This window comes from Coturnix japonica, chromosome 4 (assembly GCF_001577835.2).
Source record: "Coturnix japonica isolate 7356 chromosome 4, Coturnix japonica 2.1, whole genome shotgun sequence".
Taxonomy (NCBI): domain Eukaryota; kingdom Metazoa; phylum Chordata; class Aves; order Galliformes; family Phasianidae; genus Coturnix; species Coturnix japonica.
This window is the reverse complement of record NC_029519.1, coordinates 73,914,800-73,936,892: the sequence shown is the minus strand read 5'-3', so window position 1 is coordinate 73,936,892 and position 22,093 is coordinate 73,914,800. Positions and strand designations below refer to the sequence as shown.

Genomic DNA, 22,093 nt, shown 5'->3' with positions numbered 1-22,093 from the left:
TAGGTTTTGTTTGCTTTCTTTGTTGGTTTTGACAAAGTAGAGAAATTCCTTCCATTTGCTGCATAGGAACATTCAGCCCAGGAAGGGAACACAATTTCTAATCACCTTGAGTAAAATTCCCAAAGGTTCCCTTCAAGCATCTCAACTTCACAGCTGACATGAAGAAGAAATGCAGATATTTATGCTCCCAAAAAGCAGCTCTTGGTTGTGAAAGATGTAGCTGCCAGCCTCCCACCCCAACTTGCCAGAAGTTTTCCTTTCCTACACAGCAGCCCCATTCGTGCACAAGCCTTGTTTGCTTATTTATTAAGTACATATGTTTTATGGAGCCTATGATCTGCAGAAAACATTCCAGCTTTTGCACCCAAGGGCAAAATCCTTCTTTCAAATCTGCACAGCTGATCTTTATGGTGATATTTTGCTCTTCCTTGGGGATTTACATGCAATGAGGGAAAGCAAAATATCAGAGCTCAAATCCACCAGGTGTATCTGAAAGGAAAACTTGCTTTGTTGTCCCACTCCTTAAGTCCCTCAGCAAAATGCAAAATGCAGATATTGAAATGCAATAGAAGAGATGATGGCAAATATTGCTTTATGTATTTATACTTAATAAACTGACTGTTTCAAACTAAATCTAGTGGCTTTTTTGCAATAAGTCATCAGTTCCACCAGCATTAGTAGGACTTCAACAAAGGAACTGAGATATTTGTCTCACACTCAACTTAGGTGTTTTCTGTTAAAAGATTAACACTTTGGATAAGTCTTCCTTTCCACTCTTTAGATGTGTGTGATCTTGAATCACTCCTCTAGTTTCTCTTCCCTTTTATTTTTTTTCAGCAAGTGCAGTCATTTCTAATAAGGTTCATGAAGGGTTTCTGCTTTTGAAGGTCCCAAATGGCTTAAATCACTCCTAGCACAAATGCACTCTCTATTGTGGAAACTGAAACCTGCCACACCATAAGGTGATCTGTATATTAGAACCAGATATCCCTTCACATCTGCATTTCCAAGCAGCAATGTGGTATGTTTTGAGTTAGCCTACTTTTAAAGAGTGGCTCATCAGATAGAGATATAGCTATAAATACTGCTAAAGGGCCTCTGTTTGCCAAGGCTGTGCTTTTGCAGGGATGGTGGCTGGGAAGAGGAGGACAAGTAGACCGAGGCTCTGCTCCATTGCAAAACACACACTGCCTACCCAAACTCCTGTGCCTCCATGCCACAACTATAGGTCACGTTGTCTCCCTACTGGTTTTGGAAGACATTTTCCCTTCCCAGAAGAATGACAGTGTTATGGATGTGTTGGGTTGAGCCTGTGCTGTCCTGACCCTGAGGTCAAGCGTCATGGCATACCTTGGGTCCCCAGACTACATCCTCTGCTCCTCCAAAACAGCATCCTGATATCTACCAGGAATAGTCCCCAGTCTTTGCTATCTTCATGAGTACTCATTCTGCTAGAAAGTGAGCTTACAGAACTACAAGCAAGCATTTGCCTAAGCCTATCTGTTTGACCTTGCTAATATACACATGGCCAAGAGTGCCAAGCCATGGGGAGCATCTGTGCTGGACAAGGGAGTGCCACAAGCCATCTGTGATCTGGTGCTGAGAAGCTTGAAGAAGAGAACAGTCCCACCTCCCACTGGTTGCCTTCCCTTACAATATCCAGTTAGCTGTGTCCTCTTTGCTTCCCTGTAGGTCTATCCTTTACCTGTCTGTACCACTGTGACATGAAACAGCAAAAAAGCCCTTCCAAGATCAGACAGTTGGAAGAAGACACGGGCTATGGATCATCTGACCTACTTGATATGACAGTTATCCCCTGAATGCATGGATATTGTAGAGTTGATATGTAATGTCTTTAAGGGGACCGTGGGATACAAAGGCTTGTCATAGATGTCTCTACTTAGTTTGATGAATCCCTCCCAAGCAAATGTGAGAGGGGAATCTTGCAGGAGAGGAGATAAAAAGAGCACTGAGACATTCAGCTGCGACTCACCTCAGGGCTACCCCTTCAGCTTCTTTAGCCCAGCTCTCCAGTAACCTCTCAAATTAAATCAAGACTTCAGCTTCCTCTGGGTTTACATGGATTTGCTAAGTGTGATATGGAAATTTTCCTGCAGCAAGTCCACTTATCGCTCCAATTTCAGTTAACTGCAGTTTAAATTTTATTATTCATAGCCAGAGGCCTGCGTACATTTCTAGGTTGACTTCTCATGTCTTCATGAGGGCAGAATGTGGGCTGCAGTGTTCAGGTTTCACAAAGAATTACTGTGGGAACTGGCTTGCACCCTCGTAACACAACTTAGGGAGTTTACTAAGTCAAAGGGGGATCTCATGAGAAGGAATTGATATGGCTGCATTTCCTGCCAAGCCCCACTGAGATCCCGAGGAAGATAGTACATCTCCGTGCTGCATGCTGAGAGAAAGCGAACAGAGCTCTACCACCGAGTTCACTCCATGTCTGATACAGCCTTCCTGCTGCTTCAGGGTTTACTAGGGCTAATTGGACTTGATAACAAAATGATTCCGAGCAAAAAAAATGAATGCATTTGGGGTTTTCATAGATTTACATTAGGATCTGTGTTCACTACATGATTCATTTTGACTAGGTCCAGTCCTTTCTAAAGACATTTCAACACTATTTTCATGCTATGTGCAAATGCAATTTGTGTGTACCGTAATAAACATATTCATATGTATGTAACTGTATATATCTCCAGATATGTATCTCCACATATGCTGCAACATTGCGAAACCATTTATAATACATCACAGAACCATTTGAAAATTGTATTCATCCCCGGATTTTAATGACTCACATGAAGTCTTACTACTCACTGATTTCTATAAAGATTATTTCTGAGCTGATTCAAAAATTCATGTGCTTACATATGTATATACATCATGGGTGACAGTGGTTTTTTGGGGTGAGGGGGAAATATATGTTTCATTCAAATACCATTAGCAGACATGTAGTTTTCGCATGACAGTGAAAAATACTCTCCTTGATCTAACAGCAGGTTTAAAGTTTGGTTTGCTGTCCTCTGATATGATGGATGAATTACAGGTCAGTGGGAAGTGGATGTTTTCTGCTTCCTATCTGTGGAGAGCGCACTTGCTTGCTTCTTATTAATGTAACTCTCAAATATGGGAGAATTTATGTAGAATAGGTGTCCATGTAATTTTCACAAGTTTTCCTAAAACTTTATCTTACAGTACACACACTTTTAAACATTTTATTGTCAAAATGTAAAAGCTAATATGACTTTTAGCAGTACTGGGGGGATAACATTGATCTGTGCATCAATTTTCCTTTTACAGCAGTGTAAAAATACAAAGAATGTTTTGCGCTGTACAGCTCTTAATACTTGCTTTGGTTGAATTTGTCTCCTTCCTGGAATTAAATCTGAAACTCTTGAGTTGGTCAGATTTGAGAAGGTGGGAGCTCTTGCGGAATTCATTGAGTTCCAACAGCTGTTGAAGCTGGGTCTAAGAATCCAACCTATCAACGCATGGAGGAAGTTCACTGCAGTCCTTGACAACTATTTAACATTCTACTAATATCATTCAAGATTGGGTGACAGGAGGAGAATAATATTTCCACTACATTGATGGGAAATATTCAGTTTCAAGCTGTAGGTAGACACAAACCGCATCTGAAGGCTGCCCTGGCAATTAAAAATAGTTCAGTCTTCTCACACTGCGTAACACAAACACAGCACAAAAATGGCATCAGAATGGAAACAGCTACATTTTGTTGTGACAGTGCAATATTTTTCCCCTTCATCTTTTGTTTTGGGCAACATCAAAAGTCATGTCGTCTTTCATTTCAGGAGACATCCGTTTTATAAGGGAATTTAATTCTAAAAGTTTTAGGATAATAGGTTAATGCCCAATGGCTCTGCAAAGTCCCTTTTTTTTTTCTTAGCTGTGTCTCTCTGTTTTCTGACTTGATTGTTAACAGAGCAAAATATCCATGTTTAGGTCTGGTAAGGATCCCTTTCCATCGTGTTCTTTTGTCTGTATAACAATAATAAAAGCTTTATTGGCACCTATTTCACATGACCTCCATAATTCTTCCGTGGCTGACCCTGACAAGTACCAATAAAACCACGCATTCTTATACTGTACATAGAAAAAAAAATAAATCAAAACACCCTCATGTTAAAATTTTATAGTGAAATCAATGCCAATGATCTGTCTGGAAAAGTCATGTTTGAACAATTGTTATCTCTTTTCAGTAGGGACTATTTTATTTATTTATCTATTTATTTTTAATATATCACATGATTTGTGGATGATCCATTTTCTTCCAACCCCCAGTCAAGAAATCAATACATATTTTGGAATTTTAACATGAGGATACATATCCCCACAAATCATTCCCAAACTTCCTTCCTCATTTATTTATTCACCCTGCCAGGGACGTTCCCTGTCTTTGATCATTTATCGTGGATTAAAATTTCCTTCACTTAGGAAGGAAACAGCGCTAAAACCATGAGATTCGTGCTCCCAGTGGCACGCCATCCGTAACGAACACTTAACAGGCAACAGTGAGAGTCAGGACATGCGATGGACTGGAAGTTTCCACACAGAGCACTTAGTGACTCTGTGTGAATAATGAATACATTCATGGGAGTCAGAACGAGTTATGCAGAGGTCTTGAAATAGGAAAACTTCTCTGCCAGTGTCATTAACAGTGAAGAAATCAGTAAGGGAGGGGTTTATACAGTTAAAATTCTGTTAATAAAAAAAGACCATAATTATAATTCATCTCACCTCTGGAAATCCCTTATTGTATTTGTCACTGTGAAAGGAAAGGCACACAGTGTTACCGAACTCAAGCACTGTTTAATCCACATTTGAAGGGTTCTAGGGCTCTCAGGTCTGTACCTACCTATAGATTAAAGCTGTATTTCCTATAGCTTGGGGGCTACAAAACCTGCTGGCAGAGCAACTCGGGGTTCCAACGAGGCAGGATCGGGGCTTCCCTCACAGCGTGGGGCAGTGTCTGATCCTCGTCCTGCCACCCAAAATGAGACACCGTCGTAAGATGCCCTCAGGATCCTCACCCCGACGGGGCGGGGCCGAGGAGGCATCTCTTGCAATAGCCGTGGGGACGTGAGCCCCGTCCCTCAGGTCCTGCTCTGCAACCACCGCTTATGGGGGAAAACACAGCCGGAGCTGCACTGTCGGGGAGGTGGGAGCATCGCACAGAGGCCGGGCAACCAATTTCAGGTCGATCATTTGTTTTATTTTATACTTCTTTTAAAGCGAGGCATCTGAAAGTTTGCACCACCTTCACTTTTCTAAGGGACCACCGAGCACGGAAAAAAAAAAACTCGGGAAAGAAAAAAGCTTCCAAGTATTTCTCGTAGAATTGTTAGTAGTTGACTGAGGATGCATACAGGGTCTTTCATTAACTTTATTTTTATAGTTTAAGCGAACTGTCTGAAAACTTTACATAAAAAAAAAGACGTTTTTGCATTCATACATACATCTCTATCAACCAGAGGCGGGTGCTGGCCCAAAACCCTTCCCCGCTGCCGGGAGGACAGTAGGCAAGGAGACCTTCTGTGGGTACGGAGGAGGGAGTGCCCTTTCCCACTCCCACCGCAGCTCTCATGCAAAGCTTAGGACTCTAAACCCATCGCGAGCTCCTAAAAGCGGAGCGGAGCAGAGGTTAGGGAGCGAACGCTCAAGGCTGCCTTTCATTTCGCTTCTGTTTTACGACTTACCGAGGCAGCGCTGATGGAGGGAGAGTAAGGGAAGGGCATCAAACGCAGGCGGGGTAATTGCATTCATATTGCAGGCCCCCTCCGCTCCATGGGGCCGGTACCCCGCGCTGGAGATGTCGCTTGTGGAGCCTATTATCACCCTTTCCACCCCAAAACCTGCTCTCCGTCCTCCGGTTCTTCTCGGAGCTCGGTCCCCCGCTCCTCCCTTCCCCTCGCGTAGTGCGTTGAGCTTGAGAAGGCTCAGGAGCCGACAGAAGTAGAGAGGGAACGAGAAAGGGTGGCCCTGAGAGACTGTCACCTGCCGGCACCCCACCCAGTGCCCGGCTGCGGACCAGGATGGAGATGCTCAAAGGGGCGGCCCCGGCAGTCTCCAGCTCCAGAACACACAGGAGAAACACTTAGACCTGCAAAATAAAGAGAAATATTTTCTCGTGCACAGAGACCGGAGAGTGTGGAACTTGGGAAAGGGAATTCGAAGGGTCCTGTTGTAGCCCTGCAGAGGGGGCCCGGGGCACAAGGGACACTCCCATCCGCGGTACCCCGGGCTGTACAGGGAGGAGCGTAGCATCTGCGGGGCTTCACCTCCGGGTTTCTTTCTAAAAGTGAGTGCTGAATATCTCTGGGTGTTTTTCCTGCACTCTGTACAGAGCCCTGTCAGTGGTTGCAGTGAGCGCACACTTTCTTTTCCTTCTTCTGTCATTACAAGAAGTGAAAAGATTATTCAGAACGTAGTGGCAGTGGTCATGTTGCTACAGCTGTGCTGAAGGTGCATAAACACATCAGCAAGCTTAAAAGATGCTTCATACTCACGGACATGTCTGTGCAAGCACTTTATTTGCAGGCATAGAATTGCACACCATCTGAGTTTGTGCTTTAAGGATGTGTCAGGATACCTGACTCCACAAACACAGGTCAGGGTTGTGGCACACCAGACTGTCTTAAAGAAAAAGAAGAAAAGAAGAAAGAGTGGATTTATTCTTATTGATTTTATTACAGTTTTTCTAAATGGAAAGCAAGCAATATTACGTAAGTTACATGACTACACTGTAGGAACACATTATAAAATATGGGCACGGGCTGCATGCATATTGTTTGCACATTGGATATAAAACATATAGGAGTAACCAGCATCCACATTCTTCTCTTTATTCCTGTAAGCTCTCATATATTTTCAGAGCCTGACAGTGAAACAGAGCAGACGGTTTATAGATTCTTAAGACATATTGGTCAGACTCATAGTTCCTATATAGGAAAGTATGGGGAGAGCGTAAGCATCACTTCTGTGCAACAAGTGACCAATGTGCTCTTGCCTGGTTTTGTTCTTCAGTCTGTGTCAGTAGGACAATAATCTAAACATGGTACTGTATGCTGCCGCTCTTCCAGATGTCAGTTCAGAGCTCTGCATTTGGTTGTAATCTTCAGAAGAAGAAATCTTCATTTTCTTTCCTCCTTCCCATCTTTCTTTCTTTCCTTCTTTTTCTCCCTCTTTCTTCCTCTCTTTCCCTCTCTCCCCTCTTTCTGTCTCTTTTCTCCAGATAGGCCTTGAACTCAGAGCTCTCCCACCGTCCCCCAGGATGGGATCAGGCCTCCATCCCCAAACAACAGCGTGGAAACGGGCGGAGCTGGCCCGGGGTTGCCGGGGAACTGGCGGCAGGTGAGCACCGCCTCCGAGATAAATTTGCACCCACAGCCCCTGCAGAAGCAGGGGGCAGCGACGTGAATGAGGATGTTCAGGGCATCGGTGTATTCATCCCACCCTCGGTCCCCGTCGTGTCCTGTCCCGTCTCGAGAAAAAAGGCAGAGGGTCACCGTTCTGCCCCGTTCTGAGGTTTACTGGGAATCCCTGCCCCATCCGGAAAGCCTGGGGGAAGGGAACAGGCAGAGGGGAGATTTAGGGCTTTCCGCTGTAGCTCTAACAATTAAAAAGTCGTAATGCCCAGAGACTGGGGCAGGAAAGGTGGGATCAGAGCGGAGAGCTCCTCAGGCAGGGGGCAAAAGGCTCCGGGGAGCAGTGAGCATGGCTGTGCCTCTGTGTGAAGTCATGTCTGAACACCTCGAGGTTTCATGAACACACACACATATATATAAGGAGTAAATAAATAAATAAATGTGTATAATAATTAAATAAATATGCCCACATATGCTAAATAAATACACAAGCGTATAAAAAAATTTGGCTAGAATAATCTCTATATATCTATAGATATAGATATATGTACATATATATAGACATATATATGTATCTATATATATACACACACGTGCAAAAAGGAATAGGTTAAACAGGACTCAGCACTCACCGTGCTATGAACACTCAGGCGTCCTCGGGAGACCTCGCAGACAAAGGTTTCCCTCTCTCCGGTTCTCGGCCTCGCACATTCGGGTGCTCTCCGGGGCAGAACGCCCCTCGCCCGCATCCCGGTGCCCACCGCCCCGTCAGGTGATGGCTGTAGAGCCCGGCTGCGGAGGTCGCGTCTCGTCCTTCTCTTCCATCCATCTCCGCAGACATGAAAGCTCGGTGGCTGCCGCGCTCGTAGGCCGGGGGGGGGAGAGGGGGCTGGTTGATTATTATTAATGATATTAATATAACCTCGATGTTCGCCGAGCCTATTGGCTGTCCAGGCTGCCCGCTCAGCCTTCTGCACCCAATGGCAAGGCCGGGACTAGCAGTGGTCATGCCCCCCCCTCGGCCGCTGCCCGTGTGCCGGGGCCGGCACCGCCGCTCCCCCCGCTCCGGGATTTGCTCCCTAATTGACCTAAATAAGGAGCTCGTGAGTGGCAGCCCCGGGGCGGCGCACACACGGACACACACACACACACACACACACACACACACATCAGCGCCCGACCCCGGCTCCGCTCAGCCATCGCCCTGCTCTTCCCCCTGCGGAAATCCCATTTGCCGCCGCTCTCCTCCAATCGCAGGATCCCCCCCTTCTCGTGTACAGCGTTTAACTCGCATGACATTTTTATTTCGTTATTATCGTTTTCGCGCAGAATCTGGCGCCTCCGATGGGTTGTCGGGTTGCTTTTTTTTTTTTTTTTTTTTTTTTTTTTTTTTTTTTTTTTTTTTTTTTTTCTTTTCTTTTTTTTTTCTTCCCCATTCCCTTCCCTTCCTCCTCCTCCCCCCTCCCCTCTTAGCTTGCAGGAAATGATGGCAAACCGCGATCTGAAATGATTACTCCGGAAAAAAAACCTTTTATACCAGGAGAGCATCCACGGGACTAAGCAGAGGCAGGAGGCGGCCGCGGGGCAGCGGGGAGCCGAGGAGCCATCCTCCGGTGGAACCGGGACCTCCCCCCCCCACCTCCTCCTGCAGCTGTTTTACCGACGATGCCGGACGAAGCGACGGAAAACGCCGGCTCCACATCTGCCCGCGTCTCGTCCTTTTTCATCGAGGACCTGCTGGGCACCGAGGGCGGCGGAGGGGCGCGGAGGGCGGCGGTAGGAGGCGGAGGTGGGCGCGGAGCTCCGCGCTGCGGCCCCCACTCCCCGCTGCGCCTCGGAGCCTCGGGCTGCCCGCTCCGCGACGCCGCCGTTGGTTGGTACCGCCGAGCTTTCTTGGGTTGCACCAGCCCCGACAGTAAGTTCCCTTTCCCTACGGGGCCCTGAAAGAGATGGAGGGTGCTGCTGTCCCCTCCCCAGGGGGGTCCGGGGTCCCGTCTCGGTCCTGAGTGGGGAGGGAGAGTGGTGCTGCGGGGGTGTCCTTCACAGCTTTCATCCATCTTCTGTCCGGAGATTTCGGCTGCCCAAATTTCCGGAAATGCTCTCAGGGTGTTGGACACCTGGAGAGCCTCCGCCCCGCCTGCTGCTCGGCCCGAAATGTCAACAGCGGGGGCTGTTCTCTCTCTTGGATATTTTTCCTTTATTTCCTCCTATCCTTTTTTTCTTCTTTTTTTACTGCTTGACGCTTCCCAGTAACCTCGAAAGCCGGGAGCACCGACCCTGTAGAAGAGTTCCGAAGCAGCCCTCTATAGTACCGGCCCTATAGCACCGGTCCTATAGCACCGGCCCTTCGGTGCAACCGAGGCCCCGCAGCCCCTTCCCCGACGCTCTCCGCGCATTGCGGGGCTCTGCAGGGAGAGGCTTCTCCTCCCACCCGAGCTGCGGGGCACAAATTAACATCTGAAAAAGTTTACGGGCTGCGATCAGCGGTTATTTTTATCCTGATAGAAAAAATATTGTCCCTCTGCGCATCCCTTTGATTCCGTGCTAGTCTATAGGGTTCGCACGCTTACTCAGTTCTGAGTAGAGGCGTGATTTATAATCCAGAGGTTTTCTTTTACAGGGATGGGTTTATTAATACTCTTAATTTCTCTCTAAAATACGTCTAGAAAGCGAAAATCACCACCAAAACAGCTGCTTGGTTTTCCTCGCTTCTTTTCCTGTCTTATTTTCTGCCCTCTATTCTACAAATACTAGGATTTTTTTCCCTTTAGAACTCTAACTGGAAAGCACACTATGGGCAACCACGGAGACATGCTGGAGGCAATGTCCCGGTATTAGAGCAGCTGATCCCATCGATGTGGTTCATGCAGCTGAGAATAACACGAAGAGAAAGCATTTGTTTCCCCCCTCTCTTCATACACACACACTCACTTATACACTTACCTCATCTATACACACCCCAGCATACTTACATATGTTCTTGTAAATGTATATGTACATAGGTGTGTAAATAAGTTGGTATAAGTGTGTAAATATATATACGTGTATAAATGTGCAAGCACAGAAGTGCATACATTTAAATATATATATAGTTATATGAATATATACGTGTGTTTATAAATGAACGTGTGTATGCTGTATATACTTGTGTACATATAAAGTGTACAGATGTTATATACATGCATAGATTTAAGCATATATGGATGTTATATACATACATACATATGAAGATAGGTATATGCGTATAGGTATATGCATGCATGTAGGTATGTGTGCACACGTATATGAGTATGCACTCACACGTGTGTATATGCATGACATATATTTAATGTATTTACATGCCACTATATGGGAGTCCTTCACAACGCAAGGAGCACTAGCAGCGGCCTCAGCCCCAGGCTCGCTGCCTCGGCACTGCGTTGTTTCCTCTCCCAGTGCCCGGGCGGGGGGAATCGCTCCTCTGAGCTCTCCCCAACCCCAGCCCTGTGCCTCTCTCCGCAGCCAGCGACCGAGACTCGCCGGAGCTGCCGGAGGACACGGAGCGGGCGGGCGGCGGCGAGCGGGCGGCGGCGAGGGGCCCCGTGGGCGGGCGGCAGAGCTCCGGAGGCCGCGAGGAAGAGGAGGAACGCGGCGAGGAAGCGGGCGAAGCAGAGCAGCGAGCAGCCGGCCGCAAGAAGAAGACGCGCACGGTGTTCAGCCGCAGCCAGGTCTTCCAGCTGGAGTCCACGTTCGACATGAAGCGCTACCTGAGCAGTTCGGAGCGGGCCTGCCTGGCAGCCTCGCTGCATCTCACCGAGACCCAGGTGAAGATCTGGTTCCAGAACCGCCGCAACAAGTGGAAGCGGCAGCTCGCGGCCGAACTGGAGGCGGCCAACCTCTCCCACGCCGCCCAAAGGATTGTGCGGGTCCCCATTTTGTACCACGAGAACTCGCCGGCCAGCGCCTTGGGCTTCGGCCTGCCCCACATGTCCCCCCCCTTGGTGGGCTTCTCCGGAGGCGTCAGCTACCCCCTGGGCACCTTCCCCGCCGCCTCCCTCCCCTTCCTCCGCTCGCAGATGACGGGACTCGTCTGAGCGCCCACCTGTGTCGGGACCGCGGCCCCGAGCTTCCAACTTCACCCTCGGACTTTTTCTTTCCACTTTCACCATTTTCCGCTTTTCGACTTTTATTTTTTTTTTAAAAAAAAAAAAAAAGAAAACGTGCAATAAACTTACCGCTGGGGTTAACGCGGAGCGGCGAGGGGCAGCCGGACGAAACCCAGAGGAGAGCAGCCATGAGCCGGGGGCCATTCAGCAGCCCCCCCTCTCACCCCCGCCACGCAGCCAAAGAAAACCCGGCCTCGGCCCCTCTCTGACGCGGAGCGGCGTTTTCCCGGGGGGCCGCAGCCCCTCAGCTTCCCCCCGAGTGTGAGACGAATGTACGGCAGCGTCAGGCCCGGGGGCTCCTCCCGACCCCTCCACTCCCCCCCGCCCCACGGACGGCGAAGTCTCGGGGTCCCCCACCGCGACCTCCGGACCCCTTTCCCCGCTGCTCCGCTCAGGGCTCGGCGGACCCCCGCCTCCAGCAGCTCCTCCAGGGCCCTTTGTTTCAGGCCACTTAATTGGTACAGATTGGGGGTTTTTTTTGCCTCTCTCCATTGTTACTCATTTTCATCCGATCGATACCCTCGAGCATGTGCGGTTCTTTTTTTGGTTTGAAGCAAATCGAAGGCAAATTGTTGGAGGGAATGTCGCCCCGCCGAAGTCAGAGCTGTGAGGATTTGTTTTCTATGGTTTCGGTTTATTTGCCTGATAAAGCAGCCCCTTAAAATACTCGGTGGGAAAAATAAAGAATAAAAGAAAAAAAAAAAAAAAAAAGATAGGGAAAAATAAAGGTTTGGGGGGGGGGGGGGGGGGGGGGGGGGGGGGGGGGGGGTAGGGCTGAAGAATAGAAAAGCAGAAGGACCATCCTGTGGTTTAATAGCTGGGTTTGCCTCCTGTTTGGGTCTCCTAATGGAGGCTGAGGAAAACATACCTCCACTTTCCAATCTCTTACGGGCTCTGTTTGTTTAATTGATTAATACTTCTCACTGGCAATTAAAAAAAAAAAACAAGGAAAGAAGGAATTCAGATGGCAGCAGACCGGGGAGCTGTACGGCTAGTTATGCAAGCTGGACTGTAATGTGATATTATATGAAGTATTATGCATGCCAAGCTTATTTTTTTCTTTTAATAACTGTTTTGTTTTCCCCTCTCCGAGCTGCTAAAATGAATTTCGGGTCCCTTATTGTTTCCAAAGGTTGGATATATATATATTTTTCTTTTCAGAATATTAAGGGGAAAATGACCTTGCAAAACTCAGCCTTGACGAGAGGTCTGGCTTTGATCCCACGTTTTAGGGCACAATCAGCCGCGATGTAAGCGGACAACACTCGGGGTCCCAGTGTGAGCAGCGGAGTCCGGGCTCCATAGGGGTCCGCTCCCCGGAGAAGGAACGGCGATCCGATTCTCACTATTCCCTCCGCTTTGCAATGCATTGGGGGCGATCTCACGCTTTCTTGTTGTGAAATCGATCGGCGGAGCTTCGGCTTTGATACGAAACCCGAGAAGGGTCAGGGGCGGATTACAACCTCACCACCGTTACTTTTTTTTTTTCCCTTTCTTTCTTCCTCCCCCCCCCCCCCCCTTCCCCCCTCCTTTTTGGCTTGTTACACGGCTCTGGACATCAGCACTGTTAAAGTAGGGACGCTAAAAACCTCAAAAGCACTCGAGAATGAAAACAAATGTAATAAAAGTTAAAGCATACCGCGGATTCCTGCCGGGATGCTCGCTCTCACCGGAGCCCCGTTTTTAGGAGCTGTTTCTCCACTGCTACGAAACCCTTCGTCTCACTCCGGGAGAGCTTCGCCACGCTGTTTTCTTTGCATATCTGTGAAACACTTGGGGTGAAATGACCCCAAAGCGGTGATGTGACCGCGCGGAGAGGAGGAGGACGGGCGCGGCGGTGCCCCCACGGGACGCAGAGCCTCGGGGACTTCGGCCTTTTGGAGGTGACTTTGGGTGACGCTCCTTCCTCTGGGCTCAATACTTGGGTTCGGTGCCGCTCGGAGCCCGGATCTCCTTGAGGACAGAGGGCAGCACGTCAACCCCCCCGTCGGACTCAGCTCCCGCCGGGTTAAAACCGGACTCACCGCGCTTCTACGAATGAGAGCAGATTGTAACCCAGCGAGCAACGTAACGCCCTCCTCTCTCCACATGCCTTCTCTTTGGAGTAACATATGAGATTATTATACTTCTGATTCTACTAAATATTATTATTTTTTTTCTTGAAGTTAAGGGACTGGCAGGGCTCCACGATCAATCGGATTTTTAAACTGTGTTTTGACATTAGTTTTTTGGGGTTTTTTTTTTTGTTTGTTTGTTTGTTGTTGTTTCTTTTTAAGACTCGCTGATTATATCAATAAACAGATTTTTTTCTTTTTTTTTTTTTCATACACTGTATTTGTAACTTATGATCATAGTAAAATATTAAAAGGTGCAAGACGTTAATTCGTCTAAGAGCAAAGTGCTTCCTTATGCCTTATTCTGTACGCGCAGGAAGTGCTTTAGAGTGGATTATTAGAAGTGTGTACTGAAAGTGGGAACGTAGGCACCTCAGGATCCTTTACCCCGTAGACTTTTAATGACTCCCTTCACTGCACCGATGGCACGAGTATTTTGCAGCATGTAGGCAAACAGTAGTCATAAATCGGCCATATTCAGCAGGCCAAAAATACTAAAAGCTCACCCCTAGAATGACAGCAGCAGATTCTCCGCAGTTTTCTTCCTTCCGCATATCTTTATTAAGCAAATTAAAGAGGTAAGAGCCATCCTTAGTGCTTCAGCAGACAGAATGGTCTAAGAAATACGTTGGTGGACTCTACAGCTCCAAGCAGTTTTGCGAAGGCTGTTTGCGACACATAGAGACATACGTTGCTGCTTTATAGATCAAAGCAATCTCAGAATAGCTTCAAAATAAATCCAGTTATACTACAGCTGTAATATTATTATGCAGCATAAATCCTCGTCTGTTGACATTTGCTTAATGAATGCTGCTACAACAGCTTGGCTAGATGGCACTCCAGAGGCGAGGAGGGGGAGAACCTTGCCAGGCTGCTCACAAAGGTACCTTGTATTTATTGAGTGCTAATAGAAATAATTAGCGGAAAGGTGGCCTTTTTAGTATTTTTTTAAGCAAAGCAAAAGAATATCAGCACATGATACGAAGTTACCCTCTGAAATAAACTAGCTTAGCCGCTGTAAGATGTTATTATTAATTACACTTCAAATGAAGGTGATCGATATGCTGAAAAGCACCTTGTTACATGGCTGCACTGCAAATGGTACATCGCTCACCCCCCGAAGATGGCCTATAACTTTTCTCGTAGGCATGGGTCTAAAATATTCATGCAAATCAATACTTAATAAATCTCATAGGTGCGCGCTGGCTCCACTGTTGAACAATATATTTAGATCGATCATTTTTTTTTCTTTTATGCTGCATTACCTTGGGAGAGGCTGTCTGCACCCCTGCAATGTGTCGGGCCGGGGTTGCGCACCCTGCGCTGTGCATCAATTAGGGCCGCGCTCCTGCAATAGCGCTGCAGGGCTCCGTTACCTCCGGCTACAGCCGGGCAACGCCACTGCTTCCCCCAGCCCAAAGAGCCCAACTGCACTGCGGAATTCTTAGCGCTTCATTTAACCGGCCTGAGGTTCTCAACTCCTCTTACCGATCCTACGTTTTAATTTCTATGTATGGAAATATATGCATAGCTATGCGTGCCTTTTGAAAATCTAAACTTGGGAAGAAATCATAAAACCTCTTCTCTTTTCTCTTCTTTTCTTTTCTCTTCTCTTCTCTTCTCTTCTCTTCTCTCTCTTCTCTTCTCTTCTCTTCTCTTCTCTTCTCTTCTCTTCTCTCTCTTTCTCTTTCTCTTCTCTTCTCTCTCTTCTCTTCCTCTCCCTCCTTCTCTCCTCTCCTCTCCTCTCCTCTCCTCTCCTCTCCTTCCTCTCCTCCTCTCCTCCTCCTCTCCTCTCCTCTCCTCTCCTCTCCTCTCCTCTCCTCTTCCTCTCCTCTCCTCTCTCCTCTCCTCTTCCTCTCCTCTCCTCTCCTCTCCTCTCCTCTCCTCTCTTCTCCTCTCTCTCCCATTTTCCCATTCTCGTTCTCCTTCTCTTCTTAACATAGTTTTTATTTGCTCTCCCTTCTCTCCTTAGCAGTCCCAGCCCATTGAACAGCTAGGTGTTGCATTATTCACAAATCCCCTCCAGGATTTCTCTGCACACCTCTTGTATCATGTGCAGAAGTTGCATGGAGGCGATTTAGCCGACTTCAAATTGACCTTAAGGGCTGACCAAAGCTCTCCAAGCAGGATGTTCTGTCCTGGGGTCACAGAAGGCCCAACCCTGGCTGTGTCCAGCACTTGGAGGTGAAGGGTCTACTTACCCCTCAAAGTCTAGTTCCATCTGACACTTGCAGATGCTGAGTTTTTAATTTGTGTTTTATTATTACACTTCTTTTCGTGACAGCACTTCTCTCTGGGATCCACTCCCATGGGCTGTGTCCCGGAAGAGGAGAAGGGACGACTTCAAGGCTTCTTCAGAGGGTCTGTGGGCACTGGGGCGGGGGTGTGTGTGGGGGGGTATTTACTGCCGGCTGCATTGGGGATAAAGCGATCCCGATCCCATAAGCCAAGTAAAGGCGGACTCTCGCTTTTCTGTAAGACCTAATCAGATTTCAATTCGATTAGATTTAGTTCGAGAGTAGCCTATTTTTTTTTTCCTCTCTGCTCTGAGCTAAAATGGAAATATGGGTATATATGCCGACGGATCACTTGTAAAAAGCTTCTTCAGGTAAAAAGGGTTCCATTCCGCTCGACTCGAGCTTCTAATAGAGGAATATATTATTAAAAGCAAAAAATCTGCCCCTCGGACTCGGAGGCTGGGCGAAGCAAACGCGGGGTGAGAATATTCCGGTGGCTGAAAATCTTTAGCTACTGTAGGAAAATCGTTGTATTCAAGCGGTGTGCACCTCGCCCGAGGCCTTTTGGGGCCGGGAAGTGAATTGAGATGGAGCCTCAAAAACCTCTTCCCTCCCCCCATCCCCTTCTCCAACTCTACCCTGATCTGCTTTCCCTATTCTGAAAATTCATCTTTTCAGCTTCTTAACATTTCTCCCCGCTGCTTCCCGGCCCTCCCCTCACACTGTCGCTCCTTTAACGGGACATTTCCACCCCACCGGCCCCGTCAGCTTGCGCAAGGCATTGCAAGACAAACGCAACGACTTCAGGCATTTGGCCAATGACCGTGTTAATGGAAGAGGAGGTTTTTTATTTTTGTCGCCTGGTGGGATAAATCCAGCTCTGCGTCAGGCGGCTGCATTAAATCTGAGTGCACTTCTAAAGCCTAACAAATTTTCATGAAAAAGAGCTGCAAACCGCTCTCTCCAGAACCACAGCTTTAAAGATTAACGCGGTCCGAATCCTTAAGAAGCCCCCATTTCAAATCACAGAATCTCCGGCATAACGATATTTAAGAGTCTGTCAGCACTTCTATTGTCTTTTTCAAGAGCTGCTCGCTCGCCCTCAGCAGTTTTCGTGGTGGAAACATCGCGAATGGGACTAAAAGGCCTCTTAAAAGCCGGTGACAACGTTCCCCTGGCTTTGCGCAGGGGTGCAGGGGTGGGAAGAGCTTGTGGCACCTCTAACTCGGCAGAACATAGTGCCTGGTATAATGTAATATGTTTTTAAGACGATGTTGGTAGGTGGTGAGGAGCAGTTTTCCGGATACCACACAGCAGTCCGAGTCCCGAAGAGCACCTGGAGCACTTGCGTTAATAGCTCAATTATTTCATCCTCCGAAAGGTGTGCGCCCAAGGGAGGGCTCGGGGTGCCCCGGAGCCACAGGGCTCACCAGCAGAGAAGGGGTCCCTTCTGCTCGGAGCACTCTGTGGAGATGCGTTGATTGCTCCCCTTGCTCCTCTGCTTACACATTTCTGCATTTCTTAGAATTAAGTAGTAACCCGAGTTTAAAAGAAGCCATAAGGACCACCGAGCCCAACCCCTCGTGTGTCATCTCCCACTTCTCAAATGCGCTTTCCCATATCTCTTCTTCCTTTTCGCTACTTTCGTCCCTCTCCCTCCACTCAGTGCCTGTTCTCTGCCTCCTCCCTCTCGATGACAGCTCTCTGTCATACACTCCTTTGTCACTTATGTCCTCTGTGCAAAATTTCCCTTCCACCTCTTTACTCTTCCAGATTCCAAACCCTCTTCTCCCACATCCCCCCTTCCGTTCGCCCTCTCTCACATCCAGCCCTACTCATCTCTTTCTCTCTCAGCCATCACGCCCACATTTCCACCCTCCTCCTCATCACCTTTCCCTGGGCTCCGTGAATCTATCTGTCCCCAAGTGAAGATGCTGAGCAGGGCACTCAGCCCTGCCTTGCCTTACTCCCCCCTGCTTAAGGGACCTCATTCTCAGAATAAAATAACATAAAAATTAAAAATCCTTTCCTCTCCGCTTCCCTCCTGCTCTCTCCTTTCAGCGATTCCTCACAGCCTTTCCTTTCCCTCTCCTCCTACACCGCTCCCCAAGCCCTCAGCCCTTTGGCTCCTTCTATCTACATCCCCTCCCTCCTCCTCCCGACCCCTCCTCCTCCTCCCCCTGTCCCCAGCCCTCCCTCCGCCCCGGCTGCTGCCTTCCCTCCGCCACCACTCCTGCGGCTGGGCACGGAGCGCCATGGTGCAGCTCGGGAGCGGCCGCGGAGCCCCACCGCCTCTCCTGGCCCCACCGACGGCCTTCAGCATCGACAGCATCCTGCAGCCCGGTCCCCGCTGCCAGGCCCGGGAGCAGGGTAGGGCCAGCTGCGCGCTGCCGGAGGACGAAGAGGAAGAGGAGGAGGAGGAAGAAGAGGGGCCTGCGGAGGAGCAGCCCAGTAAAGGTTCTACCGACTCGGGTACAAAGCAGACAGATCCGCATGTCCGGTCCCAGCCAGGCACCCACCCAGGACGGAGGTTTAGCCCAGGGCCTCCAAACGCGACCGCGCCCAGGCTTCATTCCCTGCAGCAGTTCGAGATAGCCAGGCTCCATGGGAGGACATGAACCCCTCTAGAAACCGCCTGCTCCTAGAGGCCTCTCCTGGCCTCCTTGGTCGTTTTACCCGAGTCCTGGAGCTCCCTCCCACTCCGGCTAACGGGGCAGAGAGACATCCTTTAGATACTCACTGCGAGCTCCTCTCCCTCCTCGCCACGGAGGCTGGAGGTGGAGGACGGTGATCAGACCCCGGTCTCGGCCCCTCTCCCCGTCCACGGGTGCGTGCATGCGGGGCGGGGGCGGCGGCGGGGTGGGGGGCTGAACGCTGTGCTTTGCCATTGCAGGCAGCGAGCGGCTGCGGGAGGAAGGGCCGCGCCGGGCGGATGCTGAGGCCGAAGGCTCAGTTTCTCCTTTTTCCACGGAGAGGTTCCGCGGATGCCGGCAGCCGTCGCCGCGGGACTCTGGGGGTTGCAGCAGGGAGAGTGGAAGGTGTTCAGCTGCCGGAGGCAAGAAAAAGACGCGGACCATCTTCTCCAAGAGCCAGGTTTTCCAGCTGGAGTCCACCTTCGACGTGAAACGCTACCTGAGCAGTGCTGAGCGGGCCGGCTTGGCCGCCGCGCTGCACCTCTCCGAGAAGCAGGTGAAGATCTGGTTCCAGAACCGCCGCAACAAGCTCAAGAGACAGCTGTCGGCCGAGCCCGAGGGTCCGGGCCAAGCGGAGCCCCCAGGGGAGCCCCTGCCGCCTCCCGCCGCCTCTTTCTCCTTCCCGGCCCTATACAAGGACAGCGCCCTGCTCAGCCGCTGCCTGCTGCCTCTCCCCTTTCCTCTGCTGTACCCGGGCAACGCCATCCCCTACCTCTGCCTTCCCGGCCCGGTTAAGCACTTCAGCCTGCTAGACGGGGACGTATAGCTTTTCCCCTCGGCCCCCGCCCTGCCTATTGCAGGAGGGCGATGGTCCCTGTGGCCCAGCCATGCCACCATCCGCTTTCGCCCCGACCCGCGGCAGCCGCTCTCAGGCCCGGGGTCCCTTACACGCGGTTGTGTGCCGCCGTGTCAGAGCTTCAACAAAGTCTGCCTTCTGCTCGAGGCGGAGAAGAACGGAGCTGCCAAAGAAACCGGGATGCGCTGTGTCTCCCTTCCCTCCGCAGCCCTTCCGTGGCCGCGGTTTAGGAAAGACAATATTCTGCCTCAGTCCAAGGGAATGGTGTCATCACGGCTGCCCCCGCACCGTGCCTCCACCCGAGTGCGTTGGGTACAGCCCCATCCACTCCGTACGCTCCTCTATCTCACATTCTCCACCTTTAGTACCCCTTCAATTAACATTTCCCCATCTCTGACACTATCAAAATGCGGAAACCTCTCTAAATCTCTATAGCTTCTCTGAATTTTGAATTTTCGAACCAAACAACTCCTCTATCACACTTCGTGCTAACCGGTTCCCAGATCAGGACCCATCTGATGCTTTGCACACAAGTTACTCTAACAAGTTATTCTAACCCCGCCCCCGACAGCTCAGGGGATTATTTTATCGGCTGCCCTACCGTAATGGAGGGCTTTCTTTTTTCTTTTCTTCTTTTAAACCCACTTAAAATTTCCAACCGCATTTGTCTTCTTTTGGTTTCCGAGTTCACACGCTTTATATTACGAACTGAGAAATAAAACTTTTCTATCAGAAACCCGAGCTGCATGCCTATTCCGTACAGCCGCTCCTGGGAAGTGTCCAAAGAAAGACGTTTCCTAGAGTGCATCGAAGGGTTTTTGTTTTAAAAATAAAGGTTGAAAGTGTAATCGTGGTACGGCAAAATTCAGAAACGCTTGCGAAAATGGGCGACTTGTTGAGTTTTCCAGAAGGCGAAAAGAAAAATAAAATTAAAGAAAAAAAATAAAGAAAAAGAGAACGAAAGAGGTATTTGGATTTGATAAACATTAATTTTCCTTCCTTTCCCCACTCTCTTTCCATGCGTATTTCAATGGTTTGCACCGAGCCTCTATGCAGCGTAATCCCGAGGCTCAGGGCAGTCCTGGAGATTCCCTTCCCGGGCGGGGCTGTGGCCGGGTGCCATATAGGACACAGCGGTGCTAATGCAGCCCCTGTGCGGAGAGCTTCGGAGCAGCTCCTTTGCAAACCCAGGGTGAAATTTCCTCCTGGTTGCAATCCTCTGCACGCCTTAGTTGACCTGTCCTCTTTCTTCTTGGGTAGACTTGAACTGGGGGTCAAGCATAAGGAGATGTATCGGTGTATTCGGAGTCAAACATCTCATGGTGTTCCTGTTCTAGGAAAAAATACAAACGAACCAAACAAGGAAAAACCCCGGAAAGAACGGTCGAGGCCATAGCACGGAAAACAACGAATTGGATAGGCGAGGTGCAAACGAGAGCTGCCAGATGCTCAGCGCATCTCCGGTTTGCACAAAGCTCAGCATTCAGGTTCCGGTCCCCTCTTTTCTGCTCTGAGTGTTTAAGGTTGGTTAAAGCCACTGAGCTCACCTGAGTCTGTGGGTTAGTCCGTAGCAAAAAGCATTTGGAGACGTATTTCAGCTAATTCCAAGGGAGATGCTGTTTCTCTCTTATTTATTTATTTATTTAAATAGTTGATGGTCCACATCGGAGCCTTCCTCTCGTTGTTATTTCTACTGTTTCTAATGCCGACATACGCTAACTTGGTTGCTGCCCCGATTTTAATCTATTTCGATAGGGAGAAAATCCGTAGCAAGGGCAGTTTCATCATATGCAGCACCTATGTGCAAAGGTCTCTTTAGGCCTTTAACATGGAACTAAAATTTGGTCAAATAAACTATCTATATATATATATTATTTCCACTAAACTTCGGCCTCAGATGTGTCCTTGGAGAAAGATAGTAATGTAAAAAATATTGTTTTGGCAATTTGTTCTTCGCCGTATTTATCAGATCATTTCCATTCCCATTTTTTTTTCCCTCTCTCCTACTTATTTCCAAGGTGGCTGAAATAAAACGCAGTCCCAAAGCTTGGAACGAGTTTATTTTATAATAATAATAACAGAAAGAAATCTGCATGGGTACTTCCAGTGCCTAACCCGACTTCACACTCTGCTGCCCAGCTAAGATTAGGAGTCAATAGAGCCATTAGCAGATACTTGAAACACCTGGTGAGAAAGTAAATACGCATCCCTAAACATTCATCCCTTTCAAGACAGACTTGCTAGTGCTGCGATCACTGGCTAAAACTATCCGTGCTATTGCTACTGAGTTTAACACGTCCAGTATCAAGCTGGCTTTCTCCCAAGAATGCCAAGTTCGCGATGAATCAGGATTGCCAGCTGAGCAGTCAGTTCTGATCCCACTGAATGCTACAGTCTTTTAGACTTAAAAACTTGTGTATTTGCAATTGTAAATTGTTTCTTACTAAACCAAGAGATCGTTGCTAGCTACATTGCAGGAGGAGATTAGTACTTATCAATTCACAGAATTCTAATAAAACCAAAACACAGAAAATTAAATCAATCAAACATTAGGTAATGCACATATATGATGTGAGCTTGCCCTCAAATACTAAACTAAAAAGAAGGGAAAGATATAAGCCTTCTAAAATAAGGACAGTAAAATAGATAACCATTCTCAGCAGGAAATTTTGCACTTCCTGCTTTAGGAAAGGACTGAACTTACT

The 22,093-nt window shown here is 48.6% G+C and overlaps 2 protein-coding genes across 2 annotated transcripts; both read left to right on the top strand.

The window, feature by feature from the left end:
* Positions 1-8,777: 8,777 nt before the first annotated feature.
* HMX1 (H6 family homeobox 1) lies at positions 8,778-11,575 on the top strand. Its single transcript, XM_015862526.2, has 2 exons — positions 8,778-9,318; positions 10,905-11,575. The coding sequence occupies exons 1-2, from the start codon at positions 9,069-9,071 to the stop codon at positions 11,474-11,476; spliced, it is 822 nt and encodes a 273-aa protein (XP_015718012.1). The 5' UTR covers positions 8,778-9,068; the 3' UTR covers positions 11,477-11,575.
* A 6,542-nt stretch (positions 11,576-18,117) lies between these two features.
* LOC107313875 (homeobox protein HMX2-like) lies at positions 18,118-20,354 on the top strand. The gene is made up of 2 exons (XM_015862551.2): positions 18,118-18,371; positions 18,793-20,354. Exons 1-2 carry the CDS (start codon positions 18,155-18,157, stop codon positions 19,356-19,358), a joined length of 783 nt encoding a protein of 260 aa, XP_015718037.1. The 5' UTR covers positions 18,118-18,154; the 3' UTR covers positions 19,359-20,354.
* The last annotated feature ends 1,739 nt before the right edge of the window (positions 20,355-22,093 follow it).